The 21997-nt window shown below is 50.0% G+C and overlaps 1 protein-coding gene across 1 annotated transcript in view; it reads right to left on the reverse strand.

The window, feature by feature from the left end:
• Positions 1 to 21997, reverse strand: part of LOC140187605 (protein CASP-like) — a 622913-nt gene that overhangs the window by 10779 nt on the left and 590137 nt on the right. Inside the window, exons 17-20 of the mRNA XM_072243102.1 lie at positions 14352 to 14455; positions 10713 to 10829; positions 7827 to 7910; positions 14 to 70 (exon numbers count right to left, since the gene is read on the reverse strand). Coding sequence (XP_072099203.1) covers positions 14 to 70; positions 7827 to 7910; positions 10713 to 10829; positions 14352 to 14455 — 362 coding nt within the window. The remainder of the gene's footprint in view (positions 1 to 13; positions 71 to 7826; positions 7911 to 10712; positions 10830 to 14351; positions 14456 to 21997) is intronic.

Below are 21997 nucleotides of genomic sequence, written 5' to 3' on the forward strand. Positions count from 1 at the left end.
GGATTGTACTCACCATGCTAAGGGTGGCCTTGTCCCAGGGGCTGAGGCTCAGGTACCTGCGCTGGCGCTCCTAGAAAACAGTGAACACAGTGGAATGAGGGGGGCTGAGTGAGGGGTGTGATGTGAAGGGGTGGAATGAGGGGGGCTGAGTGAGTGGGGTGGTGTGAAGGGGTGGAATGAGGGGGGCTGAGTGAGGGGGGTGATGTGAAGGGGGTGAAATGAGGGGGGCTGAGTGAGGGGGGTGGTGTGAAGGGGTGGAATGAGGGGGGGCTGAGTGAGCGGTGTGAAGGGTGTGGAATGAGGGGGGCTGAGTGAGGGGTGTGGTGTGAAGGGGGTGGAATGAGGGGGGGCTGAGTGAGGAGTGGAATGAGGGGGCTGAGTGAGGGGTGTGGTGTGAAGGGGTGGAATGAAGGGGGCTGAGTGAGGGGTGTGATGTGAAGGGGTGGAATGATGGGGGCTGAGTGAGGGGTGTGATGTGAAGGGGGTGGAATGAGGGGGGGGCTGAGTGAGGGAGTGGTGTGAAGGGGGTGGAATGAGGGGGGGCTGTGTGAGGAGTGGAATGAGGGGGGGCTGAGTGAGGGGTGTGATGTGAAGGAGGGGAATGAGGGGGGCTGAGTGAGGAGTGGAATGAGGGGGGGCTAAGTGAGGGGTGTGGTGTGAAGGGGGTGGAATGAGGGGGGGCTGAGTGAGGGGTGTGATGTGAAGGGGTGGAATGAGGGGGTGCTGAGTGAGGGGTGTGATGTGAAGGGGTGGAATGAGGGGGGCTGAGTGAGGGGTGTGATGTGAAGGGGTGGAATGAGGGGGTGCTGAGTGAGGGGTGTGATGTGAAGGGGTGGAATGAGGGGGGCTGAGTGAGGGGTGTGATGTGAAGGGGTGGAATGAGGGGGGGCTGAGTGAGGGGTGTGGTGTGAAGGGGTGGAATGAGGGGGTGCTGAGTGAGGGGTGTGATGTGAAGGGGTGGAATGAGGGGGAGCTGAGTGAGGGGTGTGGTGTGAAGGGGTGGAATGAAGGGGGCTGAGTGAGGGGTGTGGTGTGAAGGGGTGGAATGAGGGGGGCTGAGTGAGGGGGGTGGTGTGAAGGGGTGGAATGAGGGGGGGCTGAGTGAGGGGTGTGATGTGAAGGGGTGGAATGAGGGGGGGCTGAGTGAGGGGTGTGATATGAAGGGGGTGGAATGAAGGGGGCTGAGTGAGGGGTGTGGTGTGAAGGGGGTGGAATGAGGGGGGCTGAGTGAGGGGTGTGATGTGAAGGGGTGGAATGAGGGGGGCTGAGTGAGGGGGGTGGTGTGAAGGGGTGGAATGAGGGGGGCTGAGTGAGGGGGGTGGTGTGAAGGGGTGGAATGAGGGGGGCTGAGTGAGGGGTGTGGTGTGAAGGGGTGGAATGAGGGGGGGCTGAGTGAGGAGTGGAATGAGGGGGGCTGAGTGAGGGGGGTGGTGTGAAGGGGTGGAATGAGGGGGGCTGAGTGAAGGGTGTGGTGTGAAGGGGTGGAATGAGGGGGAGCTGAGTGAGGGGTGTGATGTGAAGGGGTGGAATGAGGGGGGCTGAGTGAGGGGTGTGGTGTGAAGGGGTGGAATGAGGGGAGCTGAGTGAGGGGTGTGGTGTGAAGGGGTGGAATGAGGGGGGGCTGAGTGAGGGGTGTGAAGGGGGTGGAATGAGGGGGGCTGAGTGAGGGGGGTGGTGTGAAGGGGTGGAATGACGGGGGCTGAGTGAGGGGTGTGGTGTGAAGGGGTGGAATGAGGGGAGCTGAGTGAGGGGTGTGGTGTGAAGGGGTGGAATGAGGGGGGGCTGAGTGAGGGGTGTGAAGGGGGTGGAATGAGGGGGGCTGAGTGAGGGGGGTGGTGTGAAGGGGTGGAATGAGGGGGGCTGAGTGAGGGGTGTGGTGTGAAGGGGTGGAATGAGGGGGGGCTGAGTGAGGAGTGGAATGAGGGGGGCTGAGTGAGGGGGGTGGTGTGAAGGGGTGGAATGAGGGGGGCTGAGTGAGGGGTGTGATGTGAAGGGGTGGAATGAGGGGGGCTGAGTGAGGGGGGTGGTGTGAAGGGGTGGAATGAGGGGGGCTGAGTGAGGAGTGGAATGAGGGGGGGCTGAGTGAGGGGTGTGGTGTGAAGGGGGTGGAATGAGGGGGGGCTGAGTGAGGGGTGTGATGTGAAGGGGTGGAATGAGGGGGTGCTGAGTGAGGGGTGTGATGTGAAGGGGTGGAATGAGGGGGGCTGAGTGAGGGGTGTGGTGTGAAGGGGTGGAATGAGGGGGTGCTGAGTGAGGGGTGTGGTGTGAAGGGGTGGAATGAGGGGGCTGAGTGAGGGGTGTGATGTGAAGGGGTGGAATGAGGGGGGCTGAGTGAGGGGTGTGGTGTGAAGGGGTGGAATGAGGGGGTGCTGAGTGAGGGGTGTGATGTCAAGGGGTGGAATGAGGGGGGGCTGAGTGAGGGGTGTGGTGTGAAGGGGTGGAATGAAGGGGGCTGAGTGAGGGGTGTGGTGTGAAGCGGTGGAATGAGGGGGGCTGAGTGAGGGGGGTGGTGTGAAGGGGTGGAATGAGGGGGGGGCTGAGTGAGGGGTGTGATGTGAAGGGGTGGAATGAGGGGGGGCTGAGTGAGGGGTGTGATATGAAGGGGGTGGAATGAAGGGGGCTGAGTGAGGGGTGTGGTGTGAAGGGGGTGGAATGAGGGGGGCTGAGTGAGGGGTGTGATGTGAAGGGGTGGAATGAGGGGGGCTGAGTGAGGGGGGTGGTGTGAAGGGGTGGAATGAGGGGGGCTGAGTGAGGGGGGTGGTGTGAAGGGGTGGAATGAGGGGGGCTGAGTGAGGGGTGTGGTGTGAAGGGGTGGAATGAGGGGGGGCTGAGTGAGGAGTGGAATGAGGGGGGCTGAGTGAGGGGGGGTGGTGTGAAGGGGTGGAATGAGGGGGGGCTGAGTGAGGGGTGTGAAGGGGGTGGAATGAGGGGGGCTGAGTGAGGGGGGTGGTGTGAAGGGGTGGAATGAGGGGGGCTGAGTGAGGGGTGTGGTGTGAAGGGGTGGAATGAGGGGGGGCTGAGTGAGGAGTGGAATGAGGGGGGCTGAGTGAGGGGGTGGTGTGAAGGGGTGGAATGAGGGGGGCTGAGTGAGGGGTGTGGTGTGAAGGGGGTGGAATGAGGGGGGCTGAGTGAGGGGTGTGGTGTGAAGGGGTGGAATGAGGGGGGCTGAGTGAGGGGGGTGGTGTGGAGGGGTGGAATGAGGGGGGCTGAGTGAGGGGTGTGATAATGAAGGGGTGGAATGAGGGGGGGCTGAGTGAGGGGGGTAGTGTGAAGGGGGTGGAATGAGGGGGGCTGAGTGAGGGGTGTGGTGTGAAGGGGGTGGAATGAGGGGGGCTGAGTGAGGGGTGTGGTGTGAAGGGGTGGAATGAAGGGGGCTGAGTGAGGGGTGTGGTGTGAAGGAGTGGAATGAGGGGGGCTGAGTGAGGGGTGTGATGTGAAGGGGTGGAATGAGGGGGGCTGAGTGAGGGGTGTGATGTGAAGGGGGTGGAATGAGGGAGGGCTGAGTAAGGGGTGTGATGTGAAGGGGGTGGAATGAGGGGGGCTGAATGAGGGGTGTGGTGTGAAGGGGTGGAATGAGGGGGGCTGAGTGAGGGGTGTGATGTGAAGGGGGTGGAATGAGGGAGGGCTGAGTAAGGGGTGTGATGTGAAGGGGGTGGAATGAGGGGGGCTGAATGAGGGGTGTGGTGTGAAGGGGTGGAATGAGGGGGGCTGAGTGAGGGGTGTGATGTGAAGGGGTGGAATGAGGGGGGCTGAGTGAGGGGGGTGGTGTGAAGGGGTGGAATGAGGGGGGCTGAGTGAGGGGTGTGATATGAAGGGGTGGAATGAGGGGGGGCTGAGTAAGGGGGGTAGTGTGAAGGGGGTGGAATGAGGGGGGCTGAGTGAGGGGTGTGGTGTGAAGGGGGTGGAATGAGGGGGGCTGAGTGAGGGGTGTGGTGTGAAGGTGTGGAATGGGGGGGCTGAGTGAGTGGGGTGGTGTGAAGGAGTGGAATGAGGGGGGCTGAGTGAGGGGGGTGGTGTGAAGGGGGTGGAATGAGGGGGGCTGAGTGAGGGGTGTGGTGTGAAGGGGTGGAATGAGGGGGGCTGAGTGAGGGGTGTGGTGTGAAGGTGTGGAATGGGGGGGCTGAGTGAGTGGGGTGGTGTGAAGGGGTGGAATGAGGGGGGCTGAGTGAGGGGGGTGGTGTGAAGGGGTGGAATGAGGGGGGCTGAGTGAGGGGTGTGGTGTTAAGGGGTGGAATGAGGGGGGCTGAGTGAGGGGTGTGATGTGAAGGGGGTGGAATGAGGGGGGCTGAGTGAGGGGTGTGGTGTGAAGGTGTGGAATGGGGGGGCTGAGTGAGTGGGGTGGTGTGAAGGGGTGGAATGAGGGGGGCTGAGTGAGGGGGGTGGTGTGAAGGGGTGGAATGAGGGGGGGCTGAGTGAGGGGGGTGGTGTGAAGGGGGTGGAATGAGGGGGGCTGAGTGAGGGGTGTGGTGTGAAGGGGGTGGAATGAGGGGGGGCTGAGTGAGGAGTGGAATGAGGGGGGCTGAGTGAGGGGTGTGGTGTGAAGGGGTGGAATGAAGGGGGCTGAGTGAGGGGTGTGATGTGAAGGGGTGGAATGAGGGTGGCTGAGTGAGGGGTGTGATGTGAAGGGGTGGAATGAGGGGGGCTGAGTGAGGGGGGTGGTGTGAAGGGGTGGAATGAGGGGGGCTGAGTGAGGAGTGGAATGAGGGGGTGCTGAGTGAGGGGGGTGGTGTGAAGGGGTGGAATGAGGGGGGCTGAGTGAGGGGGGTGGTGTGAAGGGGTGGAATGAAGGGGGCTGAGTGAGGGGTGTGATGTGAAGGGGTGGAATGAGGGGGGCTGAGTGAGGGGTGTGGTGTGAAGGGGTGGAATGAGGAGGGTTGAGTGAGGGGTGTGATGTGAAGGGGTGGAATGAGGGGGGGCTGAGTGAGGGGTGTGGTGTGAAGGGGTGGAATGAGGGGGGCTGAGTGAGGGGTGTGGTGTGAAGGGGTGGAGTGAGGGGGGGCTGAGTGAGGGGTGTGGTGTGAAGGGGTGGAGTGAGGGGGGGCTGAGTGAGGGGTGTGGTGTGAAGGGGTGGAATGAGGGGGGCTGAGTGAGGGGGGTGGTGTGAAGGGGTGGAATGAGGGGGGGCTGAGTGAGGAGTGGAATGGGGGGCTGAGTGAGGGGTGTGATATGAAGGGGGTGGAATGAAGGGGGCTGAGTGAGGGGTGTGGTGTGAAGGGGTGGAATGAGGGGGGCTGAGTGAGGGGGTGGTGTGAAGGGGTGGAATGAGGGGGGCTGAGTGAGGGGTGTGATATGAAGGGGGTGGAATGAAGGGGGCTGAGTGAGGGGTGTGGTGTGAAGGGGTGGAATGAGGGGGGCTGAGTGAGGGGGTGGTGTGAAGGGGTGGAAGGAGGGGGTGCTGAGTGAGGGGTGTGGAATGAGGGGGGCTGAGTGAGGGGTGTGAAGGGGGTGGAGTGAGGGGTGTGAAGGGGTGGAATGAGGGGGGCTGAGTGAGGGGTGTGGTGTGAAGGGGTGGAGTGAGGGGGGGCTGAGTGAGGGGTGTGGTGTGAAGGGGGTGGAATGAGGGGGGCTGAGTGAGGGGTGTGATGTGAAGGGGTGGAATGAGGGGGGTTGAGTGAGGGATGTGGTGTGAAGGGGTGGAACGAGGGGGCTAAGTGAGGGGGTGTGATGTGACAGGGTGTAATGAGGCGGGCAGAGTGAGAGAGGGAACAGAGAGACAGAGACAGCAGAGTTATAGGTGGACTGACAGGGAGAGGCAGAGTGATTTTCAGGAACATGAAGTGAGGGCAGGTGTTAGGTGCTTCCAGAAAGATCTCTTCTCATAGTATGCAAATAGCCCAACCAGGGAAGGATGTACACTAGAGTCTGTATTTGGAAATGACCCTAGTCAGATGATCTGTTACAGTAGGAGAGCATTTTGTAATCATAACTCATAACTCAGGAAGTAATCACAACTCAGTAAGTTTTTAGAAAATTATAGTAACCATACCATAGGACAGTTGCGGAATGTATTAAACCGTGGGGGGGGCGGGGTGTGAGGGGAAGGCAGGCTAATTACTCCTAGGTGATAGGTAAGAGCTGGGAAGAGTGGATTAGCTGTGGGTTTATTGAATAAATTCAATCAGACGTGTGAGTTTTTTAAGGGTCAGCTGGTCAGAATCCATGACCAACATGTTCTTGTGATGAAGTTTTGAGGACCCAGATGCTGAAAAAATTAGTCAAAAGAAAAAGGAAGCAAATGTAAGGTTTAGGAAGCTGAAATCATACAGGACCATCCAACAGGGGTGTTATTTTGACTGGAGGTCTGTGACCAGTAGGCTTCTACAAGGATTAATGCTGGGGCCTGTGTTTTTGGGAAACATATGACTATAAGACATAGGAGTAGAATTAGGACATTTGGCCTGTCGAGTCTGCTCCGCCATTTAACCATGGCTGATCCTTTTTTCCCTTCTCAGCCCCACTCCCCAGCCTTCTCCCCATAACCTTTGCTACTGTGTCCAAACAAGAACCTACTGAGCTCTGCCTTAAATACACCCAACGACCTGGGCTCCACAGTTACCTGTGGTAACATACAAAATGATAGGGACAAAAATGCAGATAGGCTGACTAGTAAATTTGTAGATGTCATGGAAATCGGCAGTGTAAAATGAGATCAAAGGATACAGCTGAAACTAGATTAGATAAAAATACGGGCAGAAAAGGTGCCATAGTAGTGTAGCAGTTCGCATGCTCAGGGTGTATCGGAGTTCAGAGTGAAATTCTGGTGCCCTGTGTAAGAAAGTTTGTACATTCTTCCTGTGCGCGCATGGAGTTCCTCCGGGTTTCTCCACAGTCCACAGATGCATCGGTTAGTCGGTTAATTTGTCACTGTAAATTGTCCTGTGATTAGGGTAAGGTTAAATCTGTGGCTTGCTGGGCGGTGCCGCTCAGTGGGCTGGAAGAGCCTGTTTTGCACTGTATCTCTAATTCATGAACTAATTGATTAATTACTTAATTAATTTAAAAGGCAATGGAGATTAATCCATGGACACGTGTGAGGTGTTGCGCTTTGGGAGGTCAATTGTATGAGACAAGTATGGAGTAAATGGCAGGATCTTTTGCAGACTGGGTAGTACAGAAGGTGTAAGGAATGCTTGCCTTCATTGGTCAGTGTTGAGTATAAAAATCAGGAAGTCATGTTGAAGTTGTGTCAAACTTCGGTTTGGCCACATTTGTAGTTCTGGCTCCGTCTTACAGGAAGGATGTGGAGGCTTTGGGAGACAGTGCAGAAGTTCACTAAGATGTTGCCTAGAGTAGAGAATATTAGCTTTAAGAGATTGTTTGCTCTGGAATATCAGAGGCTGAGAGGAGATGTGATAGAGGTTTATAAGATTATGAGAGACATAGATAGCGCAGATAGAGCTTTTTACCCGATGGGGGAATGTTAAATACTAGGGAGCATAGCTTGACGGTGAGAGGGAGAAAGTTGAAAGGAGGCGTACAAAGCATTTTTTTTGTATACAGAGAGTGCCAACTACCTGGAATCAGATAAAGTATTGGAAGCAGTTACAATAGCGACATTTCAGGGGCATCTAAACTGACAGGTGACCAGGCAGGGAATGGAGGGATGCGATTTGTTTAATCTGGGAACATTGTCAGCACAATCATGGTGGGCTGAAGGGCCTGTTCTTGAGCTCCACTGGTCTATGTTCTAACTCCAGTTGGAGGCTTTGAACCTGCTCCATATTCATCAACTTTAAGACCTCATACGTCTGCTAATGTTATTCTGGTGCATCTTACTCAAAATTATAATACATGTTAAATAAGGTTGTGCTTTTAGAATGTCCAACCTTCCTGCTGAAAGAGGCAAATGGGTCTAGGCGCTCTTCATACTGCGAGGAGTAGCGCAGTTCGGTGTCATCGCTGCTGGAACCCTGTGGAGACAACAGCCAATATCAGAAAATACAGCAGTCGTTCTGGTGTGTGACCGACCAGTTACAGTCAATGTTCATGGCTGGGGCACAGCGCCGGCATTTTGGGCCGCAACACGGTGCTTTGATCAATGAGCTAATAGACTTTCTCTTGTCAGATCACATTTATCCACGTACTCACTAAATGTCCTATATTTTCCACATTTTTTTATTACACAGCAGGATACCATTCCAATTCTTCTGAGTTTATTTTGGCTCACGTGGAAGTCCTGTTCATTATTAATTCTTCCTGTCATCCATTTTCCCGCATTATATCAACTCTGCTGGATTCTATCATTCATCTTCCCAGTGGGAACCTGCATGACTTTGAGATGTGGAGAAAACCAGGGCATTGGAGGAAACACTAACCCCTGCACACCACTGACTGTAGTACTGGCAAGTCCCATAGATGACTCCCTCACTGACCCCTACTCACACAACCTCCTCCATGACCCCCACAACGACTACCATAACACATACAATGGCTGCACTCATCAAACACCTTTCACATTTACAAAGATTGGGTAACACCAGCATAGGAAAGAAGAAATTAAACAATGGATTCCAGTTAATTGGGCCATTGATTAATCGGGGCAGCCATTCATTTGGTACAACTCTTAAAAATTTGGGACAATATGCCGTTTAATTGGGGTAGGAGACTGTTGCCGAACAATTTCTAACTAGTGTCAGTTGTTTGCATTTGAGTGGCCATTAGGCACTACGCTGTGCTTAGAGCAATAAGCATTTAAGTAGCATCATTTGCATTTGTTTGTGTTCAAACAGCAGCGATTCTTTTCACTGACAAATGGCGAGAAATAAGCAGTGAGACAATTTGGAATTGTTTTGCTCACCAAAGTTTCAAGCATTCAGGTTTAAGGCTGATTTATACTTGTGCGTACTAGCTTACTCAAGTGGGCTACGCCGTTGTGAGCATTTATACTCGTGCGTTGGTGTGTCTGCGTTGCTCTGCAATTCACCGCCAAAACGCTAGTTGGCGGTGGGGTTTCTATGCCACTGTGTTGAGTTTCTTCGTGTTGAAACTCAAACTTCAAACAATGGCGGCTGAAACCGAAGGAGGGTGAATTTTCTGTGCTTGTCCAGCCACTGAGAGACATGGACGAGGAAATGCATTTCAAATATTTTCGGATGTCAGGAGGTAGATTTGATGATTTGGTTCATTGCCTCCAACCATTTACTTTGCATCAGTGTACACACAGTATACTCAGAGACTGGCAATCACCATTCCAGTTTTAGCTTCAGGTGGAAATCAACAGACTGTAGCAGCTAGCTACAAACTGGCGTCAAGCACAGGGTCCTCCATAATTTTGGAGGTCTGTAAAGCTTTATGGAAAGCATTGCAGCCAGAGTTCCTTCCCCGCCCTTCAGTTGCCCGATGGGAAGCTATTGCAGCGTAGGAGGAAATGCGATGCTACCAAGTGGACCAATCACATTTGTTTCGGTCTGCGTCGCCGCGATGCGTAGTTACATTTTGGGAGAGGTGTGCATTAGGCTACGGCGTACATTTGACGTACAAGTATAACTCAGTCTTTAGAGTGCCAGAAACAGCCGGGAGTGTAAATGAAACAATTTCACTACTTCAATAAGTTAGGAACTATGAAGGTATTGACAATCATCTTGAATGTTACAATGAAAATGAAGATTTCTAAAGCATTGTATGAAGGCAGTCCATTATCTGCACTAGGTGTCTGTGCTGATTTTGTTCATCTACAGTGAATCAAAATACCACGGTGGATGAATTCCTCTGTTGATAACTTTTAGGAACTAATACAGAGCTTTATAGTACTTTAGAGGTATTGGTAGTGTTCTAAATTGTTCTGTACTTCATTTAAATACATAAATTGTTACTCAATTAAACAGTAGTTTGCCTTTTTTATACGCTTTAACTATTTCCATGAAAGTTCAGCTAATTGGGGCAGACATTTAAATTGGACGAAAATGTACTGGTTTAGTCGTGGTTCAATTAACAAAATCCAGTGTATGAAGAATTTTTAAAAACTTTACATTTATAAAAGTAAAAAACCACGGTCAGTGATAAGACTTAAGTCATTAATACTGCTTTGATGAGCTGCAGTGATGCAGCGACATGCCTTCTTCCCTTCACAGCTGCGGAGTTAGCATCGCTCAGGGAGCTCGGTAAAGCCTCAGGAAGGTGCAGGATCTTGCAGAGCAATGTTGTGCCCTTTAACGCACTGAAAGTGGCAACACAAATAGACAGGCTGGTAAAGAAGACACATGCAATGCTTGCCTCTTTGGTCGGGGCGTGAATATAAATGTTGGTAGTCACGTTGCCACTTTGTAAAAATTTGGTGAGGCTGCATTTGGAGTGTTGTGTACATTTCTAGTCACTGGAGAGGATGCAGGTGTGGTTCACGGGAATAAAGCTTGGATTAGAGCGTATTCGCTTTAAAGAGAGTGTGGACAAACTTGGAATGAAATATTTTTTCTTCACACACAATGGTAGGATCCAGAAGAAGTGGTAGAAGCAACACTTCAGAGGCATTGACAAATGCGTGAAGGGGTAGTGGGTGGAAGGATTTAGACCATGCGCAGACAGATATGCACCATGGTCAGCACAAACACCATACGCTGAAGGACCTGTTCTGTGCTGCACTGTTCTATATTCCGACATCTGGCAGTCAGATGGAAGAGCTGCCCTTGCTTTCCCCTTAAACATGAGGAGGGCTGGTGGCACACTGTGAATGCCACAACCTGCTTCAGCTACCATTTAGAAGTATTTGTACTTACTCTGCCAGAATAATTTTGCAAAAACTTGATCTTCTCATACAATTTGATGTTGTCAGCACGCAAGTTGTCCAATTCATTCTGAAGCGCATGTATTGTTTGTTGCATCATGTGATTGTCCTGGAACACAAAATGGAAGGCTGAATCTTGGAAATAACCCAAGAATATAGATGTACAAAGTGACTGTCCTGCTTTACATTTCACTGTTCACCACTGGAAATTAAGTCATAGAGTAATGCATCACAGATAAGGGCTCTTCGGCACAACAAGTCCACGGTGATCACAGCTAGTCGCAATTTCCTGTGTTCGGCCAATACCCCTCCAAGCCCTGCCCCTGCGTGTACTTCTCAAATAATATGATTGTACCCACCTCACTCACTTCCTCTGGCAGCTTGTTTCATTTGCTCACCACTCTCTGCATGAAAAAGTCCCATTTAAATCTTTCCACTCTTTGATTTATGGCTATTCCCCTCAAAAATAAGTAAACTGCTTTGGATACTCTTGTGGGGGATGACCTCCCAGGGGAATGCCATGCACTCCCCCGGGAGGTCTTTACAGGCACTGAGTATGGGTCCATGGTGCAAAAGGGAAAGAGAGAGAGAGAAGGGAGTGGTGGTGATAGGGGACTCAATAGTGAGGAGAACAGGCAGGATAGTTAGATATGGCCCTTGTGGCTAAAGGGATCAGAGGGAGTTAGATATGGCCCTTGTGGCTAAAGGGATCAGGGGGTATAGAGGGAAGGCTGGTACAGGGTTCTGAGTTGGATGATCAGCCATGATCATACTGAATGGCAGTACAGCCTTGAAGGGCCGAATGGCCTATTCCTGCACCTATTTTCTATGTTTCAATGTCTATGTTTCTATGAGATTCTGTGGATGTGAACAGGACAGCCGGATGGCATGTTGCCTCCCAGGTGCCAGGGTCAGGGGCGTCTCAGATCTCGCCAACAACATTTTGGAGAGGGAGGGGGAGCAGCCAGATGTCTTGGTACATGTTGGTACCAATGACAGAGGAAGGAAAGCAAAGAGGTCCTGAAGAGATTTAAGAGAGCTAGGTAGAAAACTGAGAAGCAGGACCTCCCGGGTAGTAATTTCTGGATTGCTGCCTGTGCCACACACCAGTGACGGTAGAAACAGGGTGATTTGGCAGATAAATGCGTGGCTGAAGCTGGTGCAGGGGGCAGGACTTCAGCTTCTTGGATCATTGGGATCTCTTCTGGGGGAGGTATGACCTGTTCCGAAGTGACGGGTTGCACCTGAACCCGAGGGGGACAAATATTCTCGCGGGCATGTTTGTTAGAGCTGTTGGTGAGGGTTTAAATTAATTTGGCGGGGGGGGGGGTGGAACCAGAGTGATGGGTCTCAGGTTACGGATGGTAGGAAAGTAAAGATAGTGTGCAGTCAGACTGTCAAGAGGGCAGGGAGATGATGGGACATAGTCCCAGCCAACAGGGTGAGTATCAAATCATTAGGGATGCAAAATCAAAAAGGGTAGCAAATACAGCACTCAAGGTGTTACATCTCAATGTGCGGAGTATAAGAAATAAGGTGGATGATCTTGTTGTACTATTACAGATCACCAGGCATGATTGAAACATATAAGATTATTAAGGGATTGGACACGCTAGAGGCAGGAAACATGTTCCCGATGTTGGGGGAGTCCAGAACCAGAGGCCACAATTTGAGAATAAGGGTTAGGCCATTTAGAATGGAGTTGAGGAAAAACTCTTTCACCCAGAGAGTTGTGGATCTGTGGAATGCTCTGCCTCAGAAGGCAGTGGAGGCCAACTCTCTGGATGCTTTCAAGAAAGAGTTAGATAGAGCTCTTAATGATAGTGGAATCAAGGGATATGGGGAGAAGGTAGGAACAGGGTACTGATTGTGGATGATCAGCCATGATCACAGTGAATGGCGCTGCTGGCTTGATGGGCCAAATGGCCTACTCCTGCACCTATTGTCTATTGATAGGTGGGGCTACAACTAAAGGTCACGGGTTAAGGGTGAAAGGTGAAAAATTCAAGGGAATCATGAGAGAAAACTTCTTCATTCAAAGAGTCGTGAGAGTGCGCAATGAGCTGTCAGTGCAAGTTGTGCATGTGGGCTCTATTACAATATTTAAAGGAAGTTTGAATTCGTAGATGAATGGTAAGGGAATGGAGGGCTATGGTCCAGGAGCAGGTCGATGGGAGTAGGCAGTATAAATGGTTCGGCACAGACTAGGTGGGCCAAAGGGCCTGTTTCTTTACTGTAATTTCCTTGACTCCATGAGGAACTTTGCTGAAAGCTTTACTAAAGGCCATGTGGACAACATTCACTAGCACACCTTCATTAATTCCTTTTGTTGCCTCCTCCTCACGAAACTCAATCACGTTTGTAAAACATGACCTTTCCCACATAAAGCTATGCTGACCTTGTCTAATAAATCTGTGTTTTTCCAGACATGAATAATACCTATCCCCAAGAATCTTATCATATAACCTCTCCCTCAATGTCCAAAAAATCGAAGAGCTGATTGTGGATTACAGGAGGAACGGAGGCTTGTCCCAATCAACATCAAAGGGACTGCATCTGAGAGGGTGAGTAGTTCCAGTTCCTTAGTATACACACCATGGAAGATCTCATCTGGACTGTACAAACCAGCTGTGTGGCAAAATAAGCACAACAGCATCTCTTCCACCTCAGGCGACTGAAGAAGTTTGACATGAGCCCCCAGAAACTCTAAACCTTCTACAGGGGCACTATTGAGAGCATCCTGACTGGCTGTATCACTGCCTAGTACAGGAACTGCACCAACCTTGATTGCTGGGCACTGTAGAGAGTGGTACAGACAGCCCTCACAACATACTGGAGGAACTCAGCAGGTCGGGCAGCATCCGTCCTGACGAAGGGTTCCGGCCCGAAACGTCGACCGATCTTTTCCACAGATGCTGCCTGACCTGCTGAGTTCCTCCAGCGTGTTGTGAGTGTTGCTTTGACCCCAGCATCTGCAGATTATTTTGTGGGTACAGACAGCCCAGCGCATCTGTGGAATGTGAAAATCCCTCCATTGCGGACATTTCCAGCAGCAGGTGCATAAAAGAAAGCCTGGAAGATAATCGGGGACACCAGTCACCCCAACCATAAACTGTTTCAGTTGCCTCTGTCTGGCAAATGGTATCACAGTATTAAAGACAGGACCAACAGCTTCTTTCTACATGTCATTAGGCTTATAAATTCATATGTCTGTAACGGAGTCATAACACAAAGATTTTTATTCCCTCATCTTGTGGGACAGATGTAACACTGAAATAAATAAATACAAATCCAGAATAAATTTGAATAATTTCCTTATCAGTGATGTGAAGTTCACTAGCCTATATTTCCTGGCTTGTTTCTACTGCCCATCTTAAACAAGGGAATAACACTGCCTATTCTTCAGTTCTCTGAGACCTTGCTGTGGTAAAAGGAAATACAAAAAATCCACAGCAAGTTACCAATAATCTCCCTTTTTGCCTCTCAATAGTCTCCCAAAGAATGACAGCAACTGGATGGGCTTCCGAATTGCTGTTTACTTATGTGGTTCTAACAGATGTGTAAACATGGTCATTTCGAGGGTTAGCACTACCCAGCAGGATAGTTTCTTTAAGTTCTGGCATTTACGTACAGATTCCAGCTGCTGGTTTCTGGCTCGGAACCTTTCTCTCTGACTTGAAATAATGGAGAGTAGCGAATCCATCTGTCCCTGTGGAATCTCTGAGCTCGGATAGGCTGCAAGGCAAAAATAGATTGAATCAGTAAATCTCCTTCACATGTTTGAAATATATCATATACCTCTAACCTGGAGTTGTGGCCAAGTGTATTCTGCTGATTTCTTCTATCCACTCAGCTCTTCCTCCTCATCTCACACTCAACAGATTCATCACCAGTGACGTGCGGCGGTGAGTATAGGAAGAGTGAGGTGGAGGATGAATGCGTGGCTGAGGGATTGGAGCAGGGATTCAGATTTCTGGATCATTGGGACCTCCTTTGGGACAGGCTGTGACCTGTACAAAGAGGATGGGTCGCATTTGAATCTGAGGGGGACCAACATCCTGGCAGGGAGGTTTGCTAAGGCTACTGGGGAGAATTTAAACTAGATTTGCTGGGGGGTGGGAACCGAACTGAAGAGACGGAGGAAGGGGAGGTTGGCTCACAAATAGAGAAAGCTTGGAGACAATGTGAGAGGGAGGATAGGCAGGTGATAGAGAAGGGATGCACTCAGACCGATGGTTTGAGATGTGTCTATTTTAATGCAAAAAGTATCATGAACAAAGCCGATGAGCTTGGATGAGTTCTTGGAGCTATGATGTTGTGGCCGTTACAGAGACTTGGACAGCTCACGGGCAGGAATGGTTTCTCACAGTGCCAGGCTTTAGATGTTTCAGAAGGGACAGGGAGGGAGGCAAAAGAGGTGGGGGGCATGGCACTGCTGATCAGAGGGAGTGTCACGGCTGCAGAAAAGGAGGAAGTCATGGAGAGATTGTCTATGGAGTCTCTGTGGGTGGAAGTTAGAAACAGGCAGGGGTCAATAACTCTACTGAGTGATTTTTATAGACCACCCAATAGTAACAGGGATATCGAGGAGCAGATGGGGAGAAAGATTCTGGAAAGGTGTAATAATCACAGGGTTGTCGGGGTGGGAGATTTTAATTTTCCAAATATAGATTGGCATCTTCCCACAGTAAGGGGTTTAGATGGGGTGGAGTTTGTTAGGTGTGTTCAAGAAATTTCCTGACACAATATGTAGATAACCCTACAAGAGGAGAGGCTGTAATTGATCTGGTATTGGGAAATGAATCTGGTGAGGTGTCAGGTCAGGTCTCTCAGCGGGAGACCATTTGGAGATAGTGATCACGATTCTATCTCCTCTAACATAGCATAGAAACATAGAAACCCTACAACACAATACAGGACCTTCAGCCCACAAAGCTGTGCCAAACATGTCCTTACCTTAGAAATTACCTAGGGTTACCCATAGCCCTCTATTTTTCTAAGCTCCATGTACCTATCCAGGAGTCTCTTAAAAGTATTCACCTCCACCACCGTCGCCGGCAGCCCATTCCACGTACTCACCACTCTCTGTGTAAAAAAACTTACCCCTGACATCTTCTCTGTACCTACTTCCAAGCACCTTAAAACTGTGCCCTCTCACGCTAGCCACTTCAGCCCTGGGAAAAAGCCTCTGACTATCCACACGATCAATGAATTGGAGAGGGATAGGAACAGACAAGTTAAGAAGGTGTTTAATTGGAGTAAGGGAAAATATGAAGCCATCAGACAAGAACTTGGAAGCATAAATTGGGAACAGATGTTCTCAGGGAAATGTACAGCAGAAATGTGGCAAATGTTCAGGGGACTGTTGATAATCTAGTCAAAAAGAAAAGCTTACGAAAGGTTCAAAAAACTAGGTGATGATAGAGATCTAGAAGATTATAAGGCTAGCAGGAAGGAGCTTAAGACTGAAATGATGAGAGACAGAAGAGGCCATGAGAAGGCCTGGGCGAGCAGGATTAAAGAAAATCACAAGGTATTCTACAAGTATGTGAAGAGCAAGAGGATAAGACATGAGAGAATAGGACCAATCATGTGTGGCAGTGGAAAAGTGTGTATAGAACCAGAGGAGATGGCAGAGGCACTTAATAATTACTTTGCTTCAGTACTCACTACAGAAAAAGATCTTGGTGATTATAGGGATGACTTTACAGCAGATTGAAAAGCTTGAGCATACAGACATTAAGAAAGAGGATGTGTTGGAGCTTTTGAAAACCATCAAGTTGGATAAGTCTCCGGGAACATTACACGCCATTTGGCCCACGATGTTGTGCTGATCCTCAAACCCTGCCTCCCATATAACCCCCCACTTTAAATTCCTCCATATACCTGTCTAGTAGTCTCTTAAACTTTACTAGTGTATCTGCCTCCACCACTGACTCAGGCAGTGCATTCCACGCACCAACCACTCTCTGAGTAAAAAACCTTCCTCTAATATCCCCCTTGAACTTCCCACCCCCTACCTTTAAGCCATGTTCTCTAGTATTAAGCAGTGGTGCCCCGGGGAAGAGGTGCTGGCTATCCACTCTATCTATTCCTCTTAATATCTTGTACACCTCTATCATGTCTCCTCTCATCCTCCTTCTCTCCAAAGAGTAAAGCCTTAGCTCCATTAATCTCTGATCATAATCCATACTCTCTAAACCAGGCAGCATCCTGGTAAATCTCCTCTGTACCCTTTCCAATGCTTCCACATCCTTCCTATAGTGAGGCGACCAGAACTGGACACAGTACTCCAAGTGTGGCCTAACCAGAGTTTTATAGAGCTGCATCATTACATCACAACTCTTAAACTCTATCCCTCGACTAATGAAAGCTACCACCCTAATAAGCTTTCTTAACTACCCTATCTATCTGTGAGGCAACTTTCAGGGATCTGTGGACAAGTACCCCCAGATCCCTCTGCTCCTCCACACTACCAAGTATCCTGCCATTTATTTTGTACTCTGCCTTGGAGTTTGTCCTTCCAAAGTGTACCACCTCACACTTCTCCGGGTTGAACTCCATCTGCCACATCTCAGCCCACTTCTGCACCCTATCAATGTCTCTCTGCAATCTTCAACAATCCTCTACACTATCTACAACACCACTAACCTTTGTGTCGTCTGCAAACTTGCCAACCCACCCATCTACCCCCATATCCAGGTCGTTAATAAAAATCACGAAAAGTAGAGGTCCCAGAGCAGATCCTTGAGGGACACCACTAGTCACAATCCTCCAATCTGAATGTACTTCCTTCACCACGACCCTCTGCCTTCTGCAGGCAAGCCAATTCTGAATCCACCTGGCCAAATTTCCCTGGATCCCATGCCTTCTGACTTTCTGAATAAGCCTACCGCGTGGAACCTTGTCAAATGCCTTACTAAAATCCATATAGATCACATCCACTGCACTACCCTCATCTATATGCCTGGTCACCTCCTCAAAGAACCCTATCAGGCCTGTTAGACACGATCTGCCCTTCACAAAGCCGGACGAGTTGTACCCCAGGCTATTGTGGAAGGCGAGGGAGGAGATTGCTGAGCCTCTGGCAATGATCTTTGCATCATCAATCAGGATAGGAGAGGTTCTGGACGATTGGAGGATTGAAGATGTTGTTCCCTTATTCAAGAAGGGGAGTAGAAATAGCACAGGAAATTATGGACCAGTGAGTCTTACTTCAGTGGTTGATAAATTGAGGGAGAAGATCCTGAGAGGCAGGATTTATGAACATTTGGAGAGGCATAATATGATTAGGAATAGTCAGCATGGCTTTGTCAAAGGCAGGTCATGCCTTATGAGGCTGATTGAATTTTTTGAGGATGTGACTAAGCACGTTGATGAAGGCAGAGCAGTGTATGTGGATTTCAGCAAGGCATTTGATAAGGTACCCCATGCCAGGCTTATGGAGAAGGTAAGGATGCATGAGATCCAGGGGGACCTTGCTTTGTGGATCCAGAATTGGCTTGCCCACAGAAGGCAGAGAGTGGTTGTAGATGGGTCATATTCTGCATGGAGGACCTGGATGAGGAAGTGGAGGGATGGGTTATTAAATTTGCTGATGATACAAAGGTTGAGTGTGTTGTGAATAGTGTGGAGGGCTGTCAGAGGTTACAGCAGGACATCAATAGTATGCAAAACTGGGCTGAGAAGTGGCAGATGGAGTTCAATTTCAATCAGTGTGAGGTGGTTCATTTTCGTAGATCAAATATGATGGCAGAATATAGTATTAATAGTAAGAGTTCTGGCAGTGTGGAGAATCCGAGGGATCTTTGGATCCGAGTCTATAGGACACTCCAAGCTGCTGCGCAGGTTGACTCTGTAGTTAAGAAGGCATACAGTGCATTGGCCTTCATCAACCGTGGGATTGAGTTTAAGAGCCAAGGGTTAATATTACAGCTATATATGACCCTGGTCAGACCCCACTTGGAGTACTGTGCTCAGTTCTGGTCACCTCACTACAGGAAGGACGTGGAAACTATAGAATGGGGTGCAGAGGAGATTTACAAGGATGTTGCCTAGCCTTTACGCAATTCACATTTTTCAGGCTTGGCGTACAGGTTGTTTTCAAGAAGGTGTCTGAATACCCTCCAGACATGCTGGACGTGCTCCTGATGAGAGCGGGAATAGATGAGGATGTCATCTAAATACACAAACACTAACTGGTTCAACATGTCCCTGAGCACATTGTTAACCAAGGCCTGGAATACAGTGGGGGTGTTGGCCAGACCAAAAGGCATCACCAGGTATTCATAGTGGCCATTAGAGGTGCTGAAAGCCATTTTCCATTTATCACCTTCTCTTATGCAAATCAGACTGTAGGCATTACGTAGATCAATTTTGGAAAATTTGGTTGCTCCCTGGAGATGTTCAAACGCAGACGCCAGCAAGGGAAGAGGGTAGTGGTTCTTCACAGTGTTGTTGCTCAGGGGCTGATAATCGATGCAGGGACAGAGCTTGCCATCTTTCTTGTTCACAAAAAAGAAGCCTGCTCCTGCCGGCGAGGGTGATGGACGGCTTAATGCCTCCTTAATGTATTCCTCCATGGCCACCATTTCAGGACGAGAGAGGGAAAAGAGCCAGCCCGGGGGAGGACTAGCACCAGGTAGGAGATCTATGGCACAGTCCTATGGCTGGTGTGGGGGCAGGGTAGTGACCTTTCTTTTACTGAAAACCACAAAGAGATTCACATAACAACAGGAATTCTGCAGATGCTGGAAATTCAAGCAACACCCATGAAAGTTGCTGGTGAACGCAGCAGGCCAGGCAGCATCTCTAGGAAGAGGTACAGTCGATGTTTCAGGCCGAGACCCTTCGTCAGGAGATCCACATATTCAGCTGGAATCGCAGACAGGTCCACATCCTTAGTTGACACAGGAGGGGATTCATGGAATGGAGCTTGAACATGAGCTGGACCCAGACAGGTAAACAGGCATTCCGGTCCCCACTCTTGGAGTACCTTCAGAGACCAATCGATCCGTGGGTTATGTTGGGAGAACCGGGGAGACGAAGTACCAGTGGCGGTTCAGGTGAATTAACCAGATAGAAAGATATTTCTTCATGATGGCTGCCTTCGAGCACCAGTTGGAGGGGTTGGGTGGAAAGGTGGATCTCGCCAGTTCCCAGAGGTCGACCATCCAGCACCTTGACGTTGATCTTTTCTCTTAATTTCGGAGTTGAAACTCCCCATCTTTGAGCGAGAGAGATGTGCATGAGATTCCTGGCTGCACCAGAGTCGATAATCGCCTTAAGTTCATGGGTCTGAGACCTCCACGACAAGGAAGCTGCGAGCATTACAGAAATAGGGGAAGCTGACTGAAGAGTGAACCGACCCATCAGGATTCCCCTCCCTGCTGACGGGTATTCGCTTTTACTGGACACTTGGAACATGCCACCTGGAGGTGTCCTGGATCAGCACAGTAGAGGCAGGAACCTGTTCTCCAGCACCGCTCTCATTCCTCCTGAGACAGGAGCCTGCGCTCCACTTGCATAGGCTCCTCCGTGTCCGTGGGCTGGGCGCTGGGTGGTGAGGGAGGGGGAGAGGGCAAGGAAAGACGGTGATCAGGAAGTTTGAAACAATCTTTCCCTGCGCCACTCAGCTATCCGGTCATCAACTCTTATAGCCAGATTAATCAGGTCATCCAGACTATTCTGCTCGTCCCGGACAGCGATCTCATGCTGGACCCCTGCTTTCAGTCCACGCTGGAAGGCAGTGATGAGAGATCTCTCATTCCAACCCATCTCTACTGCAAGGGTACGGAATTTGACTGCATTGGCTCTCACCGTTCCTCTGCCTTGGCGCAGGTCCAAGAGTCAGTGGGCAGCCTCTTGACCCCGTACTGGAAGATCAAAAACCCTCCTTAACTCCGCCGCAAAATGTTGAAACAACTGGGCTGCGGGGTATCAGTGCTCCCGTAAAGCGTTGAACAGGCTGAGTGGAGGTCAATCAAGAAGAGTGACCATGTATGCCAGTTTTCGTGCATCATCACCAAAATGACCAGGCTGGGCTTGGAATGTCAGCTTGCATTGGGTAATAAATTCCTGCAGCCATCAGGATCACCAGAATCTTGTACGGACGCGGGTATCTGTGGAGGTCCGAATGCGGGAGTCAGCTCTGGTCTGGCAGCGGGAGCGGGAGCATTAGTATCAGGGATTGTCAGGGCAGCAGAAAAGGAGGACCTGCGAGATGTTGGGAGTGGGACTGAGGCGGCCTAAGGCTGCTGAATTGCATTGGTGAGAACATTAATGGCTGTCAGCTGATGCTGGCTGTTCACAGTAAGTTCGTGGAGAGTGGCTGTGAGTGTGGAAATCGCAGACACCTGAGTCTGATTTTCTGTGGTGAGCTGTTGAACAGCTGCGGCTTGGGATGATACCTGTTCCTCCAAGTGAGACGGGGCTTGTCGGCACGAGATTATCTGCCTCTTTGCCTCCATAACTTCACTGAGAACAGATTCCATTGCTTGTAACTTGTCTCCTACCTGACCAATGAATCTCACAGCCAAGGTCAGCTGCTCTCTCTCTGCTGGGTCCATCTTTGTGTGTTTGAGACTTGCTGTCACCAGGTTCGGATAGGGCCCAAGTGAGGAGTGAGAGACACTGAAGCAGGTCGATAGTTCACAAAACTTTAATGCGAACAGTGTTAAAGGGAAAAGAAAACAATAAACCCTACGCGAAACAGGGCCACTAACTAAAACTCTCAAGTGGGAAATGAAGCCACTGTGACTGAAAAGAACATCTAATTATTAAATGAATACTGCTAGTCTTCAGAATCAGTTGACTCGATGGTCCAATTTCTCAGGCAAGGCCGATGCAAAACGAAAGTGAATCATTGCTGTGCTCTGTCCAAGTCTTGACAAGCACTATGATAAGTATGGAGTTAAATACTATCACAATTAAATAATAATTAGCTGACACGTGCAAATTCACAAGCAAAATTGCTGTATCTATTGCAATGCCAAATCCGTGGTTGTGACAATATTTCTAGCACTTCCTACTGCTCAATACAGATGTGCTCCAGCATATCAGCATACCCATCCCTTGACTCTCTGCTTCCATGATCTCATTCCTGATGAATACCAGTGAGAAGTATTCATTTATGATTTTGCTCATATCCACTGGCTCCACCTATGATCACAGAGAGGACCTGTCGCTTTCCTAGTTACCCCCCTTCTTCTCGTACACTTACAAGAGGTTTCAGGATTCTCCTTAATCAGATTGGCCAAGTTCACCTCATGGTCTTTT

Source organism: Mobula birostris, chromosome 25 (genome assembly GCF_030028105.1).
Source record: "Mobula birostris isolate sMobBir1 chromosome 25, sMobBir1.hap1, whole genome shotgun sequence".
NCBI classification, from domain to species: domain Eukaryota; kingdom Metazoa; phylum Chordata; class Chondrichthyes; order Myliobatiformes; family Myliobatidae; genus Mobula; species Mobula birostris.